A 25,542-nucleotide genomic window follows, 5' to 3' on the forward strand; every position below is an offset into this window, starting at 1 on the left:
GGAATAACTAGATTTTTAGAACAATGGAATTGATGACTCAGCTATTCCAGGCTGGGGTGCTGTGCTGCAGAGCATGATATAGGCTTCATTTATTTTTTATTTTTTATTTTTTTGAGATAGAGTCTCACTCTATCACCCAGGCTGGAGTGCAGTGGTGCGATCTCAGCTCAGTCCAAACCCTACCTCCTGGGTTCAAGTGATTCTCCTGCTTCAGCCTCCTGAATAGTTGGGATTACAGACATGAACCACCCGGCCTGGCTAATTTTTGTATTTTTGAAATGGGGTTTCACCATGTTGGCCAGGCTGGTCTCAAATTCCCAGCTGTATGTGATCTGCCTGCTTTGGCCTCCCAAAGTGCTGGGATTACAGGTGTGAGTCACCATGCCAGGCCCAATATAGGCTTTAAATCGATGTATATAATGCTTTGTCCTTTGTGGCCAGAATGCATAGGAAAAGGTAGAAGTGGTACCTTATATGATTGTACCTAAGGACTAAGAGTTTTCTTCCTGTCTCTGAGATTCTGGGTATTGCAGGTCAGAAGGTGATAGCATCGGCCAGGCACGGTGGCACACACCTGTAATCCCAGCACTTTGGGAAGCTGAGATGGGTGGATCACAAGGTCAGGAGTTCAAGACCAGCCTGGCCAACATGGTGAAACCCCCATCTCTACTAAAAATACAAAAATTAGCTGGGTGGGTGACACGCACCTGTAGTCCCAGCTACTCTGGAGGCTGAGGCAAAAGAATCACTTGAACCTGGGAAGCAGAGGTTGCAGTGAGCCGAGATCGCACCACTGCACTCCAGCCTGGGTTGGGTCACCCCAGGCTGAAGGCCAGGAGAACCTGCAGTGAATAAAGGAAGGGAAAAGACTTAGGCCACAGGATCTGATATAGAAATGGGGCTGAGGTCTCCACTTGTATTTTCTTAGCTAGAGGAGTGTGCAAAGTCTGAATTACTTCTGCCTTCTCCTTCTTATTTCTTTTTCCCTCTTAAAATAGTTGTCATAAACATTTCTTTTCCATTTCCCCTGTTTTTGCATATAGGATTTCTTGGTGTGATTTAATTTGCCAGTTAGTCTCTAGGTTGCAGAATGGTGACTTGGAATCAAGTTGAAACTGGAAGAGGATACCTCATCTATTAGGGTCAGCAATTACTCTACTCTGTTCTCTTTAATTGCAAACAGAGTCTTTAGCTTCAAATTTCCCCAGGATGCAAAAGAGTGAGGGGGGTCAAGCTTCAGTAGAGTGGACCTCTGAGAAGAATATACTGGAGTTTGGAACCCAGGACCCTTTCTTATCACGTTGTTCCTCCTTACCTGGGTAAAAGCACAGGTGCCCACTGTCCAGGTGTCATGGATGGGCTTTGTGTCCTGTGGACAGCGCCCGTCCCAGGACAGGACATCAGCTCTGGGTCCTGTCCTAGGCCAGATCTTTCTTTCTCTCTCTCTTTTTTTTTTTTTTTTTTTTTTGAGCCTGTCTCCCAGGCTGGAGTGCAGTGGTGCAATCTTGGCTTATTGCAACCCTCACCTACCAGGTTCAAGCGATTCTCCTGCCTCAGCCTCCTGAGTAGTTGGGATTACAGGCGCCCACCACCACGTCCAGTTAGTTTCTGTGTTTTTAGTAGAGACGAGGCTTCACCATGTTGGCCAGGCTGGTCTCGAAATCCTGAGCTCAAGTGATCCGCCGGCCTCAGCCTTCCAAAGTGCTGGGATTTCAGGCGTAAGCCACCGTGCTCGGCCTCTTCTGTCTTCTCTTAAAACATAGTTTTCACTAAGTGACTTTAGTCAATAAACACAAAAAAGAATATATAATTCCAAATTGTGATAAATGCTATGAAGGAAAGGAACGTGCCCTGACATGAAAGGGGAAACGAATGTGGTCTAGGGAGTCAGATTTTTCTGAGAAGAGATCTGAAAAAGGAGTAAGTGGAGAGGGGGAAGAGCGGAAAGGGGCGTGCTGGAGGGTAGCGCGGAGAGGGACAGCAGAGGACGAGGCGGGAGAGGCAGACAGAGGGCAGGAAGCGCAGAGCCCCGCGGCTGCCGCATTAGGGGATATCCCGGCAGTGGGAAAGCCGTTGAGGGGTCTAAGGCCAGAAGGTGGTGACTAATCAGATTTCACCTGAAAATCGCACGCTGTCTGCAGTGAGGCGAACTGATCGGGAGGGCCCAGCGAATGCCAGTAGGAGCGAGCACCGGACCTGGGAGGCCTGGGTCAAGGCGGCCCCGCGCAGCGGCGAGGCAGTTCCGGCGCAGGGGCCAGGCGCGCGGCTCCGGGGAAAACCGAACCGGCCCACGTGGGCCCGGCCGCCCCGCCCCGCCGCGCAGACGCCGCCCGATTCCGCAGTCCCCGCCTGGGGCTGGGCGCGCTGCCCTGGAGCCCTGCACCCACGCCTGGACCGCGGAGACGCCCAGGCCGAGGAACCCCCAGCCCAGGGACTGGACATCGCCGGGGCCGGGTGGAGCCAGAGCCAGACGCGCCGGAGCCGGCGCCTCTAGGCCGTGAGTCCGAGTCTGGGGCCGGAGGGGGAGGGCTTGGGGCCCAGCCGCGGGAAGCGGGGAGTCACAGCTGCCTCTTCGCGGAGACTAGGGAAGGTTGGGCTCTGTCTCCTGGGGTGTCGGGGTTCCCATTTTACTATCTGTAAGAACCTTGTGATCCCTAGCGCCACCTCCACCCCATCCCGGCTTTCATCCAAGTATGGGAAAAAAGAAAGCATTAGGGTGAGGGGAGATCTCTAGGCATCTTCCCACAAGCCTTGCCTAAAGGGTGATAACAAAGGAACTGTTCCCACACCCTTCTCCCCAGGACTTCTGCCCATTGCTGGAGGAGGGGAGGGTCCCTGCTACCTATGGAGCGCCTCCCAGTACCAGCTCCATTTATAGTATCCTTTCCCTTCATGCTCGTCAATTGTTCTAATCCCAGTGCTGTTTGGTCAGTAGAATCCCTTTGCCAATTCAAACCCTAATTTTGGTTAGAAGCTGGTTACCCGGGAGAGAAGAGTGGTGTGACATGCCTTCCCTCCAGGGCATCAGGATGGCGCAAGCTAGGGACAGGGACACAAGATAGTGGCCTTGTTCCAGGGGCATTGGGAGGGAAGGGGGCAGGCTCAGAAGAAAAACTTGTCACTGGGGGAGGCCCGGCTCCCTGGAGCAGAGAGGGAACCGAACCCTGCTCTTCCACAACCCAGCTCTTCCAGCCCTGGGGAGTCGGCAGTAGCTTACTGAGTATGGAAATTCACTGCAGTCTCTTCTTCCATTCCTTCACTCAGCAAGTGCCTATATGCAGATAGCCTGGTTCCGAGCTCTATGCTGGCTCTGGAGAATGTAACGCAGGATATATAGAGGAGGTCCAAACCAGATTATAAACTGCTATTACAAGATCATTACAACAAAGCAAAAATGCCAGTTGAATAAACATTCGCTGATCGTCCATCATGTATGCCAGGGACAGACACAAAGCTGGATGAGACAGTGTGTACCCAGGGCAATGGGGATCCAGAGGAAGGCATAAGTAACCATGCTTGTTTATGTAATATTGGGGCAGTATCAAGACAGCTTCATAGACATGGGGACATGGAGACATGGGGATATTACAGCTGAGCTTTGAAGTACAAAAAAGGAATTTGCCGGGTGAAGGGAGGAGCTTTGAGGGGAGAGGATATTGAAGGCCAGAGGAATAGTGTAAGAAGAACAGTGCTGTGTTTTGAAATCTCTGGGCGGTTTGCTATGATGGGAGGGGCAGAGTGGTAAGAGGCAGGTGTGGAGGGGCGAGCAGGGGCCAGATCAAACAGGGCCTTGTAGGCCACGTAGAGGTTTAGCAGGAGTTCAGAGAGGGCACTTGGAGCGGTGACAAGTCAAATTTACATTTTTAACTGGAAGCAGAGAGATCAGTGAAAACGCTGTGGCAATAATCCAAGTCAGAAATGGCCTGGAAGAGGAAGAATGGTCAGAATGTGGTTGTCAATGAGATGGGAGAAGGAAGGAGAGTGAGGAGCGCAGGAAGCTCCCAGCCTTCTGGATGGAGGGCAGAGCCATTTTTCTGAGGATACTGGAGAAGGAGAGTTTGGTTATGTGGAATTTTTGGGGAGGAGGCAGGGGACGGAGTCTTGCCCTCACACAGGCTGGAGTGCAGTGGTGCAATCTCAGCTCACTGTAATCTGTGCCTCCTGGGTTCAAGCGATTCTCCTGCCTCAGCCTCCCAAGTGGCTGGGATTACAGGCACCTGCCACCACGCCTGGCTAATTTTTGTATTTTTGGTAGAAATGATGTTTTGCCATTTTGGCCAGGCTGGTCTTCAACTCTTGACCTCAGGTGAGCCACTGCACTCAGACTGGTTAAAAAGAATTTGAGGAGCTTATGGTTGGTTGCAGAGTTGGATAACAGTTAGATCTGGGCTGAAGACAGATCTGAGAGTCATCAGCATATGATGGTCCTTGAAGCCACAGCAGAGAATGAGGTCATCTGGAGAGAAATGCACAAAACGAGAAGACAGCCTGGCTCTGAGGCTGAGGAAAAACCCTCTGCAGGAGGCAGAGAATGAACAGGTAAATGGATGAACAGGGAGGATGAAAACCACAAAGGGAAGTGCTACCAGAGGCAAGAAAGGGCCTGACAGGGAGTGGCCAGGCTCTTGCTCGCAGCCTCGTCCCTGCAGCTAAGTTGCCCTGACTTCAGGCACTCCACCCTGTCCTACTGTGACTCAGTCTCCTGCTTTCCCTTTACAGACCAGATGTTCGCCATCCAGCCAGGGCTACCTGAGGGGGGGCAATTCCTGGGGGACCCGCCTCCTGGAGTATGTCAGCCCGAGCTCCAACCAGACAGCAACTCCAACTTCATGGCAAGTGCCAAGGATGCTAATGAGAATTGGCATGGGATGCCAGGCAGAGTGGAACCGATCCTGATGAGGAGCTCCTCTGAGTCGCCCTCTGACAACCAGGCCTTCCAGGCCCCTGGGTCCCCTGAGGAAGGGGTGCGTAGCCCCCCAGAGGGGGCAGAGATTCCCGGGGCTGAACCTGAGAAGATGGGTGGTGCTGGCACAGTCTGCTCCCCTCTGGAGGACAACGGCTATGCCAGCAGTTCCCTGAGCATCGACAGCCCTAGCAGCAGTCCTGAGCCTGCCTGTGGGACTCTGAGAGGCCCTGGCCCTCCTGATCCCCTTCTGCCCTCAGTGGCCCAGGCTGTGCAGCACTTGCAAGCTCAGGAGCGCTACAAAGAGCAGGAGAAGGAAAAGCACCACGTGCACTTGGTGATGTACCGTCGCCTGGCACTGCTGCAGTGGATCCGGGGCCTGCAGCATCAGTTGATTGATCAGCAGGCCCGACTGCAGGAGAGCTTCGACACCATCCTAGACAACCGGAAGGAGCTTATTCGCTGTCTCCAGCAGAGGGCAGCACCATCCAGGCCCCAGGACCAGGGCTAAGGGTGTGCCTCCACAAATGTGCAAGGGTATGTGTGTATATTTGCAGGCATGTGCGAGGTTGTGCCCTAGTAAGTACATAATTATTTGCTGGCATGATTGCAGGTAGGCATGAGTGTGAACGTGCTAACATGTAGGCAAGTGTGTGTAGGCATGTGTGAATAAGCATGTATAAATGAGCTTAAGTGCTGTGTGTACATGTGTACACACAAGCTAACTTATCTGCAGACCTACATGTAAGTGTGTAACACTGAACATATGTGTGTGTAGTATGTAAGAAGAATGAAGAAATCTGTATATGTGTGTGTAGACAGGTACCCAGCAGTATGTGTATGTGCACATGAGTGAGGATGTATATGCAGAATATGTGTGTGTGTATGAGTGGGTTTGAGCGTGCAGGCTTTTGTTGGGTGTACGGGAGGGAGCCCTCGTGTGCAGGGGTGCATGGGTGGGGGCGCAGGCGTGCATGGGTGGGGGCGCAGGCATGGGAAGTATAAGGAGCATGTGTGTTTGCAGGCAGACTCATGAGCAAGTGTGTGCAAATATATATCCAGCGGTACCCGTGGAGTGTCCATCCACACTTTGTGTCCCTCGTGGTCTACCCCAGCCTTTCTTCTCCACTGGATCCACTAGACAGAGGGCTAGCATGCTGTCATTTATCTGAGGGTTGTGGCTGATCCGTTCTCCTGGGATTTACAGGCCACCTCTCCTCTCCTTTTCCCTCACTAAACCCAGACTTGCTGAGCTATGGCTATTTTCCCTGATGTTGGCTTTGCTGTAGGAGGTTTAGTGGCTACTCTGGCCTGCCATGGCATTTTGGCTGCAATTTTGTCAGGCAGTGGGCAGAGAACTGGTGTCAGGAAGGGGAACTGGGACTAGTGATGGAGATGATGGTGGTGTTGGGGACAGAGAAGGACATAGGGGACTGTCCCTCTTGAACTCTGCCTTTGGGCACATGGGAGATGGGGACAAGGGAGATGGTAATAGTGGAACCCTGTGAAGAACAGGAGAATGGGAATTCTAAAATACTAGTTCCCAAACAAACCACCTCTCCACTGGGAAAGGAGCTGTGGCAAACCCTGTTGATTTAAGCTTCTGATGAAAAGCAATGTATGTGTATAAGTTTGCAAGTAACAGGCACGATGTTCCAAGGCTGATGAGGAAAATATCACTTCCCTGTCTGTGCCTCTACCTTGCTGTGCCTCTCTGGCTTTAGCAGCATTGGATGTCGAATTGGTTTGGTCCATTTCTCTGAAGTCGGACGCTCAAGATGAGCCAGAGGTTGGCTTTCTGGGACAGGAAGGGGACGGTGTCAACCTAAACCTCTGGAAATGCTTAGGACGCTGAGTTTTAACCCCTTCTTTCACTGCATGGCCCTTCAGACAGGGATTGGTGGGCTGCAGGAGTTACAGAGTGGGTGAGTCTTAGAATCAACGCATCAGGTAGCTGAGCTCTCTGCTTTGTTCCTGGGAGCCAAGAGAATGCAGGATCCTGGTGGGTGAGCAGTGGTATGAAGAGGGGACACTGACGAGTGAACAGTGGCATGGAAGTCACTGATGCAGCCTCTGGCCCTCAGTCTCCCTGTCGGCAAAGTGGGAGAGCTCTTCCTGTCTATCTCTAAAGAGTTTTGTCCGTGATAGGTGGGTGGGCGAAAGGTCCAGGGAGCAGCGGTGAGGGGTGGGCCCTGAAGACTTTTTGTCTGTAGCTCTTGCATATCGAGTGTGTAAACCCAGCCTTTGGACCAACCCAGAATGAATAAACTGGGCAGAGAATTAAATTTATTGAGTATGTGTTTTTCTTCGACCTGCTGTCTGGTGGTCTCTTCCACACCATCTGAGCTCCCCTTTTCAGTAGGGTCCTGGATGAGGAGCTGGGGGGTGGTTTTGGGGGAAGGCACTGGAGAATGTAGACTGCTATGCCTGATGACCCGCTGGGGTGGGGAAGTCTCTCAGGGACCTCCCAGTGTGACAGGGGAGACGGCCTCAACCCTGAGGGCCCCATTAGGATTGTCCTTGTCCCATGTCACCTTTGGGCCTAAGTGAATTGTGAGGGACACATACCATACATACTTTCACATACTCAACTGTACGCTGGGCCATGCGCAGTGTAGTCCCAGCACTTTTGGAGGCTCAGACAGGTGGATCACCTGAGGTTGGGAGTTCAAGACCAGCCTGGCCAACATGGTGAAACCCCATCTCTACTAAAAATACAAAAATTAGCCAGGTGTGGTGGCAGGCACCTGTAATCCCAGCCACTCAGTAGGCTGAGACAGGAGAATCACTTGAACCCAGGAGGTGGAGGTTACCGTGAGCAGAGATTGAGCCATTGCACTCCAGCCTGGGCAACAAGAGTGAAACTCTACCTCAAAAAAACAAAACAAAAAACTACGCTGGCATCATCATTTCCCTGAAGGGCACTCTGACTATGAAAGACTGAGTTTAGGTCCTTAGGTGGTTTTGACACACATGTAGTTATAATATATAGTCATCTTTGGTATCTGAGGGGATTGGTTCCAGGACCCCCAGGGACATCAAAATTCACAAATCTGAAATACTGCATTTTTTCTTTTTTTTGAAACACAGCCTTGCTCTGTCACCCAGGCTGGAGTGTGGTGGCGCAATCTCAGCTCACTGCAGCCTTCGCCTCCCAGGTTCAAGAGATTCTCCTGCCTCAGCCTCCCGAGTAGCTGGAATTACAGGTGTGCGCCACCACGCCTGGCTATTTTTTGTATTTTTAGTAGAGATGGAGTTTCACCATATTGGCCAGGCTGGTCTTGAACGCCTGACCTTGTGATCCACCTGCTCGGCCTCCCAAAGTACTGGGATTATTACAGGCGTGAGCCACTGCACCCAGCCTGTATTTTCTTTTTATTTGATTTATTATTTTTGGAGACAGGGTCTCGCTCTGTTGCCCAAGCTAGAGCGTAGTGGTGCGATCATAGCTCACTGTAGCCTTGAACTCCTGGGCTCAAGTGATACTCCCACCTCTGCCTCTGAGTAGCTGAGACAGCAGGCATGCACTACACACCCAGCTAATTCTTAAGGTTTTTTGTAGTGATGGCTTCTTGCTATATTGCCCAGGCTGGTCTCAAACTCCTGGCTTCAAGCCGTCCTCCCACCTGAGCCTCCCAAAGTGCTGGGATTACAGGTGTGAGCCACTGTGCCTGGCCAACATATTTATTTTAAACCTCACAAAGTATACTTGTCACTGAAACAGTTAATAATTCTTGTCATTTCCATACTTGACACTTAAATAGTATTGAACCAGTTTTAACAAATTCCACTTACTAAGAGATGTCCGGGCAAAGGGCTAAGGCTAAATTTGAATGGCGATTTCTGACAATGAGACGTCTGTCAAGCTTATGCTCTGAAGGCATAAGAGGGTGAATTTTTATAAGGAGTAGAGCCCTTTTCTTTTTCTTTTCCTTTTTTAAAATTTTTTTTTTTTTTGGAGACAGAACCTCACTCTGTCACCCAGGCTAGAGTGCAGTGGTGTGATCTTGGCTCACTGCAATCTTTACCTCCCGGGTTCAATTGATTCACCTACCTCAGCCTCCCGAGTAGCTGGGACTACAGGCACCCATCACCATGCTTGGCTAATTTTTTTGTATTTTTAGTAGAGACAGGTTTTCGCCATGTTGCCCAGGCTGGTCTCAAACTCCTGAGCTCAGGCAATCTGCCTACCTCAGCCTCACAAAGTGCTGGGATTACAGACATGAGCCACCGAGCTGGCCAGGAGCCCCTTTTCTAAATGTGTAAGGGCTCTTCTGAGCACAACTGATGAAGGACAGAGACCCTGAAGCCAGACACCCTGGATTTGGACCTTGTCCCCCTTGTTTTATGTTTCCGTGACCTTGGGCAAGTCAATGAACTTTCCTGTGCTTTAGTTTCCTCATCTTAAAATGGGAACAATAGTAATAACTACTTGCAGGGTTTCTGCAAGAATTAAATAAATGTGTAATATATAGAAGACTTAAAACTGTACCTGGCACATAGTAAATTACATTAATGAGAATTATGATTATAAATCACGCTTTTATGGTACATACAACTTTTTCATAGAAAAACATATTTTCATAAGAAATTTTAATCTAAAACAATTTTTTTTTTTTTTGAAACAGAATCTGGCTCTGTTGCCTAGGCTGGAGTGCAGTGGTATAATCTTGGCTCACTGCAACCTCCGCCTCCTGGGTGCAAGCAATTCTTGTGCCTCAGCCTCCTGAGTAGCTGGGATTACAGGTGTGCACCACTGTGCCGGGCTAATTTTTTTATATTTTTAGTAGAGATGAGGTTTCACCATGTTGGCCAGGCTAATCTCGAACTCCTGGCCTCAAGTGATCTGCCTCAGCCTCCCAACATGCTGGGATTACAGGTGTGAGCCACCATGCCTGGCTGAATCTAAAATTTGAAAGTCATCTTTAAAGGGGGAGGGGGCTTTTTAAAAATAAGTCTGTGGCTCATGCCTGTAATCACAGCACTTTGGGAGGCCAAGGCAGGTGGATCACAAGATCAGGAGTTCAAGACCAGCCTGGCCAAGATGCTGAAACTCCACCTCTACTAAAAATACAAAAAATTACCAGGGCATGGTGGCACATGCCTGTAATCCCAGCTACTCAGGAGGCTGAGGCAGAGAATTGCCTAAACCAGGGAGGCAGAGGTTGCAGTGAGCCAAGATCGCGCCACCACACTCCAGCCTGGGTGATAGAGTGAGACTCTGTCTCAAAAAAAAAGAAAAAGCCGGGCGCGGTGGCTCACGCCTGTAATCCCAGCACTTTGGGAGGCCAAGGCGGGTGAATCACGAGGTCAAGAGATCGAGACCATCCTGGTCAACATGATGAAACCCCATCTCTACTAAAAATACAAAAAATTAGCTGGGCATGGTGGCACGTGCCTATAATCCCAGCTACTCAGGAGGCTGAGGCAGGAGAATTGCCTGAACCCAGGAGGCGGAGGTTGCGGTGAGCCGAGATCACGCCATTGCACTCCAGCCTGGGTAACAAGAGCGAAACTCCGTCTCAAAAAAAAAAGAAAAAAAAAGAAAGCTGCCTAAATTCCTTTCCATAAAAGATCTCTCTGAGCTGAGAAAAAGATGAAGGTGAGACCAAGGGAATGTGTGGTGAATTGTATGTTTACAGGACCCCTGCTCGTCACTGAGGGTCAGGGACAGGCCTAGCCCCTGCAGGGTGATGGGTTTGGGAAGGAGATTGGCAAGAATGGTGCCACAGCCAGGATGGCAGTTTGGGGCAGGGAAACGAAAGCAGGACTCCAGTGGCTGAATTGGTTCAGCCAAGAATTGTGGTTCTCCTTGGCCAGGCATGGTGGCTCATGCCTGTAATCCCAGCACTTTGGGAGGCCTAGGCAGGCGGATCATGAGGTCAGGAGATCAAGACCATCCTGGCTAACATGGTGAAAACCTGTCTCTTCTAACAATACAAAAAAATTAGCTGGGCGTGGTGGTGCATGCCTGTAGTCCCAGCTACTCAGGAGGCTGAGGCAGGAAAATCGCTTGAATCCAGGAGGCTGAGGTTGCAGTGAGCTGAGATGGCACCATTGCACTGCAGCCTGAGCAACAGAGCAAGACTCTATCTCAAAAAAAAAAAAAAAAAAAAAAAAAAGTCATTCTTCATCAGGCCCACTCACCAAGAGGCCAGACCAGGAGAAGTGCTGAGACAACTGCAATACCTCCTTTGGGCAGACCTGGGCTACACTCTCTTTTTTTTTTGAGATGGAGTCTTGCTCTGTCACCCAGGCTGGAGTGCAACGGCACGATCTTGGCTTACCACAACTTCCACCTCCCAGGTTCAAGCGATTCTCCTGCCTCAGCCTCCTGAGTAGCTGGGACTACAGGCAAGTGCCACCATACCAGGTTAATTTTTGTATTTTTAGTAGAGACAGGTTTTCACCATATTGGCCAGGCTAGTCTTGAACTCCTGACCTTGTGATCTGCCCACCTAGGTCTCCCAAAGTGCTGGGATTACAGGCGTGAGCCACCGCGCCCGGCCCTGGCCTACACTCTTTAGACTTAGTTTCCTCACCTGTGGCAACTGTAAGGGCTGAATGAGAAAATGGACATGAAGATGCTCTGTATGCATTAAGATTGTGTGCCTCCCCTGCGTGAGGCCCCGAGGAGCCTGCCCCTATCTTTGAGCAGCTGTGGCGTGCACAGGTAGATGGGACTTGCATCCAAAAGCCTAATGCAGTCTGGGCACAGTGGCTCATGCCTGTAATCCCAACACTTTGGGAGGCTGAGGCAGGAGGATAGGTTGAGCCAAGAGTTTGAGACTCCATCCCTAAAAAAAAAAGGGAAAAAAAATTAGCCGGTCATGGTGGCACATGCCTGTAGTCCTAGCCACTCGGGAGCCTGAGGCAGGAGGATCACTTCAGCCCAGGAATTTGAAGTTGCAGTGAGCTATGATCCCACCACTGCAATGAAGCCTAAGTGAGAGAGCAAGACCCGTCTCAGTGCTTTTTTCCTCCCCGGCTGTGTAAGGATAGGCCGCCATCATGAACGACACAGTAACTATCCGCACTAGAAAGTTCATGACCAACCGACTGCTTCAGAGGAAACAAATGGTCATTGATGTCCTTCACCCCGGGAATGCAACAGTGCCTAAGACAGAAATTCGGGAAAAACTAGCCAAAATGTACAAGACCACACCGGATGGCATCTTTGTATTTGGATTCAGAACTCATTTTGGTGGTGGCAAGACAACTGGCTTTGGCATGATTTATGATTCCCTGGATTATGCAAAGAAAAATGAACCCAAACATAGACTTGCAAGACATGGCCTGTATGAGAAGAAAAAGACCTCAAGAAAGCAACGAAAGGAACGCAAGAACAGAATGAAGAAAGTCAGGGGGACTGCAAAGGCCAATGTTGGCGCTGGCAAAAAGTGAGCTGGAGATTGGATCACAGCCGAAGGAGTAAAGGTGCTGCAATGATGTTATCTATGGCCGTTGTGGATTTTTCACTAGAAGCTTAATAAACTAAAACTTTCGTGTGAAAAAAAAAAAAAAAAAAAGACCCGTCTCAGTGCCCTGCCGACAAAAAAACCCAAAAGCCTAATGCACAAGCCACTCTGAACCTAGGAGAGGGGAATGCAGAACTGGCTGTCTAGTTTTCAGCCAGGGACTTCTATACATGGGGGTGGTCTTAAAGTCATTGGGGTGGGGATTCCTTAGTTCCTGAGATAGGGAGGAGAGTGGGAAGGGCTCACGCACTTGGTAGGGGTTTGGCCAGTCAGCCACCTCCACCCCTTGACCTCTGTCACCAGAATAAAATCCCATGACCAGGAGAAAGGAAGTCTAATCCAGGTTTTGGGTGCTACAGGAGGAGTTTTGCTTAGTAGGAGACATAGGGATGAGATTAGAGCAGAGCCCACAGCAGAGGCCTGAGCAGGCTGCAGGCACAGGACTGAAAGCATGGAAGGGATTAGCAGAGACGCCTGTGAGGCTGGGTCCATTGAGAACTTGCTTGCTCTCCAGGGACACCCACTAGATCAGCCCCATCAAGTATGATCAGAGTGGATGGGGTGAAAGCCTGAGTGCAGGGAGGCAGGAAATGAACTTGGAACTGAGAAAGGGTAAAGCGTTAGGGTATTGCAGAAGGCGGCTCCAGAATATCATAGACCGGCTCCCCAGTGGAGTGTCTGGCTTCTTAGGGTTCTGTATAATGGCTATCTCTAAGGAGACTGAATGCCCCCTGGTGGCAGCCTGTGACCTGTCTACCCGCCTCTTACTGCCTTCAAGCCTCACCCAAAACCCAGTGTAGTAGGTTTGCTCCTACTCACAGCATGAATAGGTGACAGGAACAGGAGAGAGGCAAGATCTGTAAGGGCCCGGTGAAGGAAGGTTTCCTGGAGGAAGAGGAGCCTGGAGAACCAGTAGACGTGCAGGCAACAGAGGACAGTGATTTCTAGTGCAGAGTGGACCCAGGTGTCTTGGATCCTCCACTTATTAGTTGTGCCTCACTTTTCTCAACTGTAGAATGGGAGCAATGGTGGACTTCTTTTACAGGGTTACGTCAGTTAATAGATGAGTTAACAGATGTTAAGGGCTTAGACCTGAGCCTGCCTGGCTCCTAGGAAGTGGTCCACAAATGTTCATTGTTTTTATCTACCTGACTAGGAGAGGACAACATGGCCCTCAGAGGGAGGAGATTCCATGGAGCACTTGTGCTCTATATTAAAAAGCATTGCTAAAGGGCCTGAAATCCCAGGCCCAGGAGTTTAAAGGATGCAGGTGGTGAGAAGAGGAGCCTGAGATGGGGATGTTCTGGGATCTGAGCCAGACATCATCCACACTGGTATACGTGCTCGCCCACCAGGCACCTGCAGAGGCTCAGGCACCAGCCCCCACACCCGTTCACATACATACACATGCACCATGGCTCGTTCACACTCACAAATTCACAGTCGAGGACACAGACCCACATACATGCTCCCTCCGCCTCCCCACCCCTGGCAGAAATGACTGGCCCCAGCCTGGGGAGGGTTCCGCGCCCCAGCCCTGGCACCAGACTGCCAGAAATGCGTCTGCACCTCCTCTCCAGGCCAGTGAGCCTCTCCAGCCGAACCTTAACCTCGCCCAGATCCCCCCTCCTCCCCAGCCCTGCTCCTGCCCCCAAACCCGTAGGCTCTGAACCGGTCGATTCCCTAATCGCTCCATTCTCATTTATCTCCCGTGGATTTGAGAAGAGATTCGCCGGGTGCAGACTGGCAGGCGGGGAAGGGGGTGGCGCGGGAGAAAGGGGGTGTGCATCCTACTAAGGTCTCAGATGTCGCAGCTGGGGGAGGGCTGGGTCCCCCGAGGGCCCCCTCACCGGGGATGAAAGTGGGCTCGGGCCGTGGGATGCGAACCGTCCGAGGGGGTCGGGGCGTGGCGAGGGACTGCGACCTCGCCCCAGGAGGGGGCTCCAGGCCTCCGCGCCGGGGAAGTGGGAGTGGGCGGGAGCGCGGCGCTCAGCTGGTGCTCGACGTTCCCCGGGCGGGGCTCGTCCCCGAAAGGCGCAGACAAAGGGGCGGCCTCCCCGGAGCCCCGCGGCGCCTCAAGTGGCTCGAGCCGGGGGCTGCGCACAAAGCGGGGCGGGCGGGGCCGAGCTCGCCCCACGCGCCGCCCCGCACCCACTGTTGATCCGCACCGTCCCGAGCGCCCTTTCCTGCCCCTAATCCCAACAAGCATGAAAACGGCTGGGGCCGGCCCGCCAGCAGGCCCTTTGTCCCCGCGGGTCCCGGGCAGCTGCAGCCCGGGCCCCTCCCCCTTTTGTGTCTCCTCCCCCGCCGCCCCTGCCCCTCCACCTCAGCTGCCGCCAGTGCCCGCGCCGCCCTGGGCTTTGGCCTCCGGCGCTGGGGCGCACAAAGCGGGGAGGGGAGGATTAACCCGGGTCTGCAGGGCGGGGTGGGGCCACGGAGGAGAGGGCTGCAGCGGGTAGAGCAGTGGCGGTGGGAACCTGGTGATGGGACTGGGTTTGTGGGTGTGTACGTGAGCGGTGCGAGTTAGCACCGGCCCCCAACATTCAGTGACAGAGCTCAGGGCGAGGACGGCTCCCTAGACTTTGATGCCTCCCCGGGCTGTCGTGGGACCGCTTCCCTCCACACTCCTGGGATCTCGTCTACCCCGAGGCCTCAGTTCTCACTCTCGGGGCTCCCAAACCTCTGTCTCCAGGAGGGGCTTTGCCTTCTGCCCCAACTGCAGCACATCCTCCCGCCACCGGGAGGGCTCCACCAAGTCACCCGCAAGCACCTCCGGCTTCCCATGTAGGCAAGAGCTGGTATTCTCCCCACCTGCTCAGTCTGCTCATCACCTGGAGTGGGGCGGGTCTCAGGCCCTCCCACCTCACTCACTCCCTGCCAGTCAAGGGCTAAGCCCTGTCCCATCTGCCTCCCAGACCTCTTTCGTGCCCTCTTGGCTCAGGCCACCGCCGAATCTCATCTGGACAACTGGATCGGTTCCTGTCTGACCTCCTCCCAACCACGGGACACAGTACTATCGAGTGGGCTTCTGAAAGGCAAATATGGCCCCATCCCTCCTCCAGTTTAAGATCTTTCCAAGGCTCTCCAGGGGCTCCAGTTTGCCTACTGCTTCCTGCATCCCCGCTGGCCCAGTCTTCCCCAGGGTCTGGTCTTTCAAAAATTCACAAAAGCCTTCCTTAAGAGCCTTCGTGGCGTGGCGCAGTGGCTCAAGCTTGTAATCTCAGCCCTTTGGGAGACTGAAGCGGGCGATCACTTGAGGTCAGGAGTTTGAGACCAACTTGGCCAACTTGGTGAAACCCAATGTCTACTAAAAATACAAAAATTAGCCAGGAGTGGTGGCGCAGGCCTGTAATCCCACCTACTTGGGAGGCTAAGGCAGGAGAATCACTTGAACTCAGGAGATGGAGGTTGCAAAGAACCGAGATTTCAGCACTGTGCTCATGTCTGGACGACAGAATGAGACTCTGTCACAGGCACGCACACACTGAAAAGCAGGGGGTAATGAAAGCAAGTATCATCTACTTTACAGAAGCAATGTGAGTATTAAATAAATAATGCTCTTGAAATTGCTTTGTAAATTGCAAACTATTTTACTACCAAATATGTTGTTTTTTGTTATTTTGTCTTGATTTTTTTTCAGTCTTTGTAGGAGCAAATATTTTTCTTTTAAAAATTGCCCTTTTGTGTTCACAATGAATCAAACTTTTGTGCACTTTTGGATCTTGTTTGTTTAAGACAGGGTCTCACTCTGTTGCCCAGGCTGGAAGGCACTGCTGCAATCATAGCTGACGGCAGTCTTGAACCCTGGGCTCAGGTGATCCTCCTGCCTCAGTCTCCTTGGTAGCTGGGACTACGGGCAGGTGCCACACACCCAGCTAATGTTTTTTTTTTTTTAAATGTAGAGATGAGAGTCTCGCTTTGTTGCCTAGGCTGGTCTTGAACTCCTGGTCTCAAGGGATCCTATTACCTTGGCCTCCCAAAGTGCTGGGATTACAGGTGTGAGCCACTGTGCCTGGCCCTTTTGTGCTGTTTTGAAACTAATTTTGATGAAGGACACAGAAATGATCATCTTCATTATTTGTGATTATTAATAATCTAAAAGTAAAAGCTGCTTATGTTAACAAAATTGACAATATTTTCCACAGGAGGTCCTGCCTCCAGATTCCCTCTTTTATTTCCCAAAAGCCACTGTTAGCATTCCTAAATGCTCTAGGACAGGATGGGAGGAAGATGCGAAGGGAGTGGGAACTGAGAACAGAGAAGCGGATGGGAATGAGGTGGAGACAGGCGCATCTAAAGGATACAGCAGAAGATAAAAACTGACAGCATGTGTCAGAGCCTTCCATCTCACCCTCACAACCACCCTATGAGGCGATTTCTCCATTGTCCTATTTTACACGTGAGTAAACTGAAGTTACTTTAGGTGGGTTCCATTTCAGGGGAACAGACACACTACTCTGTGTTTCCACATCCCCCCAGAATAACTAGAAGCTGCTACCTTTTCTGCTTCCTGTGCCTGGAGTTTGTGAAATCCTCATACAGCTTTCCAGGACTCACAAACCACCCTAACCTTGAAGTCATTCCTACCCCCATGCTCATCCAGATAGGAGCAGATCCTTCTGAAGTGACTTCCTTAATGCTCCCGCTCCCTGCATGCCTTAGGTACAATCACTGTGTTGACCTCCATAATGAAACTTATTTTATTATTTTATTTATTTAATTTTTTTCTTTTCTTTTCTCTTCTTTTTTTTTTTTGAGGCAGAATCTCTATCACCCAGGCTGGTATGCAGTGGCGTAATCTCGGCTCATTGCAACCTCTGCCTCCCTGGTTCAAGCGATTCTCGTGCTTCAGACTCTCGAGTAGCTGGGATTACAGGCACGCCTGGCTAATTTCTGTATTTTTAGTAGAGATGGAATTTTGTATTTTTAGTAGAGATGGGGTTTTGCCATGTTGGCCAGACTGGTCAACCCAAAATGCTGGGATTCCAGGTGTGAGCTACTGCGGTCGGCCATAAAACTTCTTTGTTGTGAGACACTCCGATACTACCTAATTACTAATGGGATTTTCTAGCCTGCGAGTCTGTGTGTGCGCTCATGCACATACGCATTTTGGGATGGAGAAGTCAGAGTGAATATGCAACCACCTAACAGAAGACAGGCAGCGGGAGGAGAATGGGAGATTCTTCAGGTTCACCTGGAAATGACAAATTACCTCATAAAGTTTTCTAGTACTTTGTCTCTTCATAATATTTAACATTTTCCAAGTTAATTTCATTTCTGTTTTTTGGTATAAAGTAGGTGCAACCCCGTTTTTCAGTGGAGAAGTTGTAGCCAAGATCAAGCAGCATTAACTGTGGAAGCTGACCTTGTGACTATGAGCCCCTTACCCAGTGAGGCAAGAATGGTTAGGGTCACCATGGCCTTGTAAACTTCTCACAGAGGACGGCTACCTTCAGGAGCCCCTTACTAAACCAGCAGCCTAAGGCTCTGCTCCCCATTCTAAAACACCCCCTATGTGTGCTCCAGTTTTGCAGTTTATAAACCCCTTTCCCTCTCTTATTCCATTGTTGTCTAGAGGCTATTCTGAGAGGTAGGCATTGACATGTCTATTTTATTTTATATTTATTTATTTATTTATTTATTTTTGAGACAGAGTCTCACTTTGTCACCTAGGCTGGAGTGCAGTGGCACCATCACAGCTCACTGAAGACTCAACCTCCTCGGCTCAAGCAATCCTCCCACCCCAGCCTGGGACCAATCTCCTGGCTTCAAGTGATCCTCCCACCTAGGCCTCCCAAGTATCTGGGACCACAGGTGTGCCCCACCACACCAGCTAATTTTTGTATTTTTTTTTTTTTGTAGAGACGAGGTTTCTCCATGTTGCCCAGGCTGGTCTCAAACTCCTGGGCTCAAGCAATCCTTCTGCCTGGGCCTTCCAAAGCACTGGGATTACAGCCATGCACCACCACACCCAGCCGATGTATCTATTTTATAAATTTGGAAACAGAGACTCAGAGAGGACAAAAGAATTGCACAAACTCAACAGCTTGTGATGAAGCAAAGACTCTGCTTATTCAACTATTTGACCATCCAGGACTCTTGTCTGTGCTAACACAGAATGGCAGGGCTTAAAGGAAAGGTCTGTTTTGTGCGTGTGTGTGTGTGTGTGCGCGCGCGTGTTCGTGTGCGTGTGTGTGTGTGTGTGCACACCTGCACTTGTACAGGAAGGGTTGGCCCAGTGGGAGTGCCTTTGGCATTTGGATGATTCTCTGAGTGAGCCTGTCCTGGGCAATGGAAGGTCCCAGTTACCATCCCTGTCCCCTAGACAGGAAATACTGATAGCACTGCCTACTCAATTATTGAGACAACTAAACATCTCTTTCACATGTTAAAAAAGCCACCTATAGGGGTAGCATCTCCCCACACTTCCTGACATGGCCACCCCTACCACTTAGAACCACAGGGTTGGAGTCTCAGCTTTGGACACTGGTCCTTTTTCTATTGTCCTACCTCCTGCTGTCCTTCTTCCTGCCCAGGGTAGCACCTCCTACGTCTCCCGCTCCCTTAGTAAGAAAGAGTGGAATTACTGAGGCTAGAGTCTCAACCAACCTCTGAGGCCAAAGGGCTGTTCCTTTAGGGAGGCTGGTTCCCAGAATTGAAGGGAGTTTTGGGTGTGGGTTAATGGAGGGAAGAAAAGGACGCCACCCCTGCCCCCTGCAAGCCTCACCTAATCGCCACACTCTGCATTATTACCCGCTTAACGCAGCGTGCTTTTAAATAAAATATGCAAAGATTTTCCTCTCAAATGATCTCCCCAGGCAAGCTAGCGCCAACTCCAGCTTGTTAATGGGAAAAATGCAAATAGGGCCTCCCACCCCTCTCCCCCAGCCCCTAGGCTCTGGACAGCTACTGCGCTTTGCTTTCCTTCTTTCTGGGAATTTCTGTTTCCATTGAAACCATTACTTTGTGGGGAGAGGTGGGAGGGGGTGCTGTTGAGGATGAACAGCTCAGGCAGGAAGAGTTTGGGAAAATAGCACTGTTACAGAGCCTGCCCCTTTCTGAGCCTCCTTTTCCTCATCTGAGATCTCAATTAGTCCTTCCTGGGGCTGCTGTGAGGCTGAATAAAGGGAGAGGCATTAGCCAGCACATGCATTTGTAGGTTCGATTTTACAGTTTTAACTTGCAAAGCTGGAGAGAACAGACATGACTTCTGCCCTCATCAAGCTCACAGTCTAGCAGAAAAAAGCCCCACATTACTTGAATTTTAAAAAGCAATTATAGGACATCTTAAGCAATCAGCTTCATCACGATGAGGCAATGGATATCTGCCTCCTGATGCAGCCCTGAGGACACCCCTAGGTACCACTCCTGTCCATGATGCGTGACCTGAGGAATCCAGAACCGAGAGGAAACCATCAGGCAAACCGAAATTCAGGGTCAGATTACAAAACAGCTGGCAGGTGCTCTTCAGAAATATCAATGCCATAAAAGAGGAATGAACTGTTCCAGATTAAAGGGTACTAAAGAGACAGGAGGCGGCGCATGGTAGCTCACGCCTGTAATCACAACACTTTGAGAGGCTGAGGCGGCAGGATCACTTGAAGCCAGGGTTTCAAGACCAGCTTAGGCAACACGGCAAGATCTTATCTCTACAAAAATAAAAATAGACCAGGTGCACTGGCTCATGCCTGTAATTCCAGCACTTTGGGAGGCTGAGGAGTTTGAGACCAGCCAGACCAATATGGTGAAACCATACTAAAAATACAAAAATTAGCCACGCGTGGTGGTGTGCACCTACAGTCCCAGCTACTTGGGAGGCTGAGGCAGAAGAATCACTTGAACCCAAGAGGTGGAGGTTGCAGTGAGCCGAGTTCACACCATTGCACTCCAGCCTAGGTGACAGCAAGACTCCATCTCAAAAAAAAAAAAAAAAAAAATTAGCCAGGCCTAGTGCTCGCTCCTGTAGTCCCAGCTACTTAGGAGGCTGAAGTGGAGGATACTTAAGCCTAGTACTTTAGTCCAGGTAACAGAGCAAGATCCTGTTTCAAAAAGAGAGAGAAAAAGAGAGAGATAGAGAGAGAGAGAGTGAGTGAGCGAGAGAGAGAGAGAGACAGAGGAGAAAACTAAATGCAATGCGTGATTCTGGATTGGATACTGGAGGATTGGAAAAAAATTTCCGTGAAGGAGCCAGGCGCGGTGGCTCACACCTGTAATCCCAGCACTTTGGGAGACCAAGGCAGTTAGGATCGCTTGAGCCCAGGAGTTTGAGACCAGCCCTGGCAACATAGCAAGACTATCTCTACCAAAAAAAAAAAATAAAATAAATAAATAATAAAATTAGCCAGAATGTAGTAGCACGTGCCTGTAGTCCCAGCTACGGAGGCTGAGCTGGGAGGATCACTTGAGCCTGGGAGGTAGAGGCTTCAGTGAGCTATGATCACACCATTGCACTCCAGCCTGGGTGACAGAGTAAGACCCTGTCTCAAAAAGAGAAAAAAAATTATGTGAAACTGTGGTTCCCAACCTTTTTGGCACCAGGGACTGGATTTGCAGACGACAATTTTTTCAATGGACTGGGGGAGGGATATGGTTTTGGGATGAACTGTTCTACCTCAAGATCAGGCATGACTTTCTCTTAAGGAGCACACAACCTAGTTCCTTTGCCTGTGCAGTTCACAATAGGGCTCGTACCGCTAGGAGAATCCAAGGCTGCTGCTGGTCTGACGGGAGGCAGAGCTCAGGCGGTAATGCTGGCTCTCAGCCACTCACCTCCTGCTGTGCCGCCTGGTTCCTAACCAGTCACTGACCTATACAGTCCGTGACCCAGCTATTGGAGACCCCTGTTGTAAAGGACATCATTGGGACATATGGCAAATTTGAATATGGATTGTATTGTAGATATTTATTGTATTGACTTTAAATATCCTGAATGTGATCACTGTATTTTGGTTATATAGAAGAATTTCCTTGTTTTGGGGAAATATTTGTGGAAATGTTTGGGGGTAAAAGATCATAACATTTGCGACTTAGTCTCAGATAGTTTGGAGAACAAATGTGGCAAAATGTTAACAATAAGTGAATTAGGTGAGAGGTTTAAGGCGGTTGAATTATTCTTGCAACTTTTCTGTAAGTTTGAAATTTTTCAAAATAAAAAGTTGAAAAAGAAGAAAACAAGTATAATTGGCCTTTTAAAAGCATGATAACGAAATTGTAACTATGATTTTAGAAGTCCTTATCTTTTAGGGAAACTTGCTAAATAAAAACATTTACAAATTAAATAAAACAATCTGTTTTATTGTTTAAAAATAAAACAGGAGGAGGGAAGTAGATGGGGGGTTAGGTGAAACCAGATTGGCTGTGGGTTGATAATTGTTGAAGTTGGGTGATTAGAATACTCTTCTTTTTTTCCTATGTCTGAATTTTTCCATAATAAAATTTTTTTTTTTTTATGAAAAGCAATTGCAAAATGTAATTCATGTCAAGAGAAAGGTATGTGTTTAACCAAGTAACACAATCCATTCAAGGGCTTTGAGGAAGGCTTTCTAGATAGAAGACAGGAGTGTTTATTTATTTGTATTTATTTATATTTTTCAGATGGGGTCTCGCTCTGTCACCCAGGCTGGAGTGCGATCTCGGCTCACTACAGCCTCTACCTCCCGTTCCAGCAATTCTCCTGCTTCAGCCTCCTGAGTATTTGGGGCTACAGGTGCACGCTGCCATGTCTGGCTAATTTTTGTATTTATTATTTTTTTTTTAGATGGAGTCTTGCTCTGTCCCCAGACTGGAGTGCAGTGGTGTGATCTTGGCTCACTGCAACCTCTGCCTCCCCACCTCAAGTGACTCTCCTGCCTCAGCCTCCTGAATAGGACTACATGTGCGTGCCACCAGGCCCAGATTTTTTTTTTTTTTTAGTAGAGATGAGGTTTCACCATGTTGGCCAAGATGGTCTTGATCTTCTGACCTCGTGATCCACCCCCCTCTGCCACCCAAAGTGCTGGGATTACAGGTATGAGACACCGTGCCTGGCCAACAGAAGTTTTAAAACAAAGACTTAGGAAGAGCAGGGCCAAAGGACAGTGAGCAGGGGCAAGGTAGGGAAAAGCTCTCCAGGCCAGGATCCAACAGGTATAGGAATGAAACAGAGTGGTGGGGTTTGCAGGACCTGAAAGAACCAAGGCAGAGAGAAGTCAGGCCAGGAGAAGAGAGAGACTGGGCCAGAGAGGACCTTGCATGCCAGTTATGGGTTTGGGGATTTTATCCTGAGTGTGACAGAGAGCCTTAAGCAGGAAGGAAAGTGACAGGATCAGATTTGCATTTGAGAGAGAACTCTCTGGTGCTGTGTGGGGAAAGAGGACTGTGTAAGGCTGGGACAGTTGGAAGCTCCAATCCTGTGGGTTAGAGCTGGATCACTTTCCCTGTACCCCCATCTTTTCTGACCCTCCCTCTTCATGTCGTATATTAGTTTGTTTTCATGTGGCTGATAAAGACATACCAGAGACTGGGCAATTTACAAAAGAAAGAGGTTTAATGAACTTACAGTTCCACATGGCTGGGGAGGCCTCACAGTCATGGCAGAAGGCAAGGAGGAACAAGTCACTTCTTACATGGATGACAGTGGGCAGAGAGAGCTTGTGCAGGGAAACTCCCCCTCATAAAACCATCAGATCTTGTGAGACTTATTCACTATCATGAGGACAGCACGGGAAAAGGCCTGCCCCCGTGATTCAGTTACCTCCCACCAGGTCTCTCTCACAACACGGGAGTTCAAGATGAGATTTGGGTGGGGACACAGCCAAAACATATCACTTCCCTTATCCATTTTCAAATGAAAGATGAAGGTTAGGTGCCAAATTTTGAACGTGGGACCAATCCATTCACAGAGCTGGGACAGTTGACTGTGTCATTTTTAATTATCTCCACCACTACCATGACAGGAAAGCAAGATGACTGGTGGTTCAGTGTTCAGACTCTGGATCCAGGCTACCAGAATTCAAATTCTTGGCTGGGCGCAGTGGCTCACTGTGAGGCCAAAGCAGGTGGATCATGAGGTCAGGAGTTCAAGACCAGCCTGACTAAGATGGTGAAACCCCATCTCTACTAAAAATATAAAAAATTAGCCGAGCGTGGTGGTGCAAGCCTATAGTCCCGGCTGCTCAGGAGGCTGAGGTAGGAGAATTGCTCGAACCTGGGAGGTGGAGGTTGCGGTGAGCTAAGTTCATGCCACTGCACTCCAGCCTGGATGACAGAGGAAGACTCTGTCTCAAANAAAAAAAAAAAAAAAAAAAAAAAGAAAGAAAGAAAAGAAAAATAAATTCTGCCTCTGCATCATTACTAGCTGATGACCTTGAACAAAAGGGATGATTATAATATTACCCTACTTCACAGGGAAGTTGTGAAGATTAAATGCTTTACTATTCGTCAAGTGCTCAGGACAGGGCCATAATAAGGACTTAAATGAGTCTGCTTTGGACTGAGGACTGTCCCAGAAGGATGTAGGTGGATGGAAAGGGAAGAAAAGACAGATTCTTCAAAGATCTGATCCTGGCCAGGCGCGGTGGCTCACATCTGTAATTCCAGCGTTTTGGGAGGCTGAGGTGGGTGGATCACCTGAGGTCAGGAGTTTGAGACCAGCTTGGCCAACATAGGAAACCCTGTCTCTACTAAAAATACAAAAAATTAGCTGGGTGTGGTGGTGGGCGCCTGTAATCCCAGCTACGCAGGGAGGCTGAGGCAGGAGAATCACTTGAACTTGGGAGGCAGAGGTTGCAGTGAGCCAAGATCATGCCACTGCACTACAGCCTGACCATGAAAGCAAAACTCCGACTCAAAACAACAACAACAACAAGAGATCTGAGCCTTATTGGACAAATGGAACACAGACATTAAAGAGCAATAATATCAAAGCACCAAGTTACTGCATTATTCACAATATTAAATGCACTTAGACATAACCAAGCATCCATTCGTAAGGGAAGGGCGAAAGAAAATGTTACATCAAGTAACGTTCAGGAAAAGGTTGGAGAATTCCTATTTTATTACATGAAGTGAAAAAGCCAGAAGCAAAATTGCAAATGTCACATGACCTCAACCATATCCTAGAGAGGATAGGAAAAAAAAAACATTAGAAGGAAATCCACGGAAATGTTTCTAGTAGTTAGCTCTAGATGGTGCTATTTGGGTGTGGCTTAAATTTTTTAAATCTTTGGGTTTTTTTTCCTCAAAATATAGAATAATATGCAATAATTACTTTTATAATGGGAACATTTCAACCTTATTTGTTAAAAAAAAAAAACAAAAAAAAAACACACACACACACAACAAAAACTGGTTTGGATTAAAAATGAGTAGGGGGTGGGTCAGGCCGGGCCGCCGGCTGGCTGCCGGGAACCGGGTGGAGCGCGGCCGCACGGGCGTGTCAAGGGCAGAAGCAGCCGACGCGCTGGACGTGTTCCTCATGATCCGGTGCCACCTGACCACCATCTTCGCGGTCGCCAAGGAGTCCAGCACGGTGTTCGAGTTGAAGCGCATTGTCAAGGGCATTCTCAAGAGGCCGCCCGACGAGCAGCAGCTGTGCAAGAACGATCAACTCTTGGATGATGGCAAGACACTGGGCGAGTGTGGCTTCACCAGTCAAACAGCTCGGCCACAAGCCCCAGCCAGATGACACCTTTGAGGCCCTGTGCATCGAGCCGTTCTCCAGCCCGCCCGAGCTGTCCGATGTGAAGAAGCCCCAGGACTCGGAAAGCAGTGCCAATGAACAAGGCCTGCAGTGAGGACCACCAAGAGGTCCATTCCCCCCAGTAAAAGAGATTTGGGAGTCAAAAAAAAAAAAAAAAAAAAGAGTAATAGTGGCCGGGCGCAGTGGCTCATGCCTGTAATCCCAATTTTGGGAGGCCGAAGTGGGAGGATTGTGCGAGCCCAGGATTTTGAGGTTGCAGTGAGCTGTTGCTGCACCACGGCACGCCAGCCTGGGTGACAGAGGGAGACTCTGTCTCAAAAACAGAAGAATGGTGAACATCATTAGCCATCAGAAAAATGCAAATCAAACCACACTAAAATATTCCTTCACACCCACAAGTGTTCATAATCCAAAGAACAGATAATAAGTGTGGATGAAATGTGGAGAAATTGGAGCCCTCAGAACGGCTGGTGGGAATGTAA

At 49.6% G+C, this 25,542-nt stretch overlaps 2 protein-coding genes and 1 pseudogene across 3 annotated transcripts; all 3 read left to right on the top strand.

Moving 5' to 3' along the window:
- Positions 1-2,014: 2,014 nt before the first annotated feature.
- On the top strand, positions 2,015-7,188 carry CUNH1orf216 (chromosome unknown C1orf216 homolog). 2 transcript variants are annotated; one of them, XM_017501092.2, is made up of 3 exons: positions 2,410-2,497; positions 3,265-3,466; positions 4,720-7,188. In XM_017501092.2, the coding sequence occupies exon 3, from the start codon at positions 4,725-4,727 to the stop codon at positions 5,412-5,414; it is 690 nt and encodes a 229-aa protein (XP_017356581.1). In that variant the 5' UTR covers positions 2,410-2,497; positions 3,265-3,466; positions 4,720-4,724; the 3' UTR covers positions 5,415-7,188. The 2 variants fall into 2 exon arrangements, with proteins under 2 accessions (XP_017356580.1, XP_017356581.1); XM_017501091.1 differs by lacking the exon at positions 3,265-3,466 and having other exon boundaries at positions 2,015-2,497.
- A 4,686-nt stretch (positions 7,189-11,874) lies between these two features.
- Positions 11,875-12,432, top strand: LOC108284380 (40S ribosomal protein S24-like). The gene has a single exon (XM_037728708.1). The coding sequence runs from the start codon at positions 11,915-11,917 to the stop codon at positions 12,305-12,307; it is 393 nt and encodes a 130-aa protein (XP_037584636.1). The 5' UTR covers positions 11,875-11,914; the 3' UTR covers positions 12,308-12,432.
- Positions 12,433-24,721: 12,289 nt separating this feature from the next.
- LOC108284381 lies at positions 24,722-25,221 on the top strand (annotated as a pseudogene).
- The last annotated feature ends 321 nt before the right edge of the window (positions 25,222-25,542 follow it).

Source organism: Cebus imitator, unplaced genomic scaffold (assembly GCF_001604975.1).
Source record: "Cebus imitator isolate Cc_AM_T3 unplaced genomic scaffold, Cebus_imitator-1.0 Scaffold277, whole genome shotgun sequence".
Classification (NCBI taxonomy): domain Eukaryota; kingdom Metazoa; phylum Chordata; class Mammalia; order Primates; family Cebidae; genus Cebus; species Cebus imitator.

Bases quoted from the DNA above. Each gene is read 5' to 3' on its own strand.
- CUNH1orf216 (XM_017501091.1), top strand. From the start codon at position 4,725: ATGTTCGCCATCCAGCCAGGGCTACCTGAGGGGGGGCAATTCCTGGGG.
- LOC108284380 (XM_037728708.1), top strand. From the start codon at position 11,915: ATGAACGACACAGTAACTATCCGCACTAGAAAGTTCATGACCAACCGA.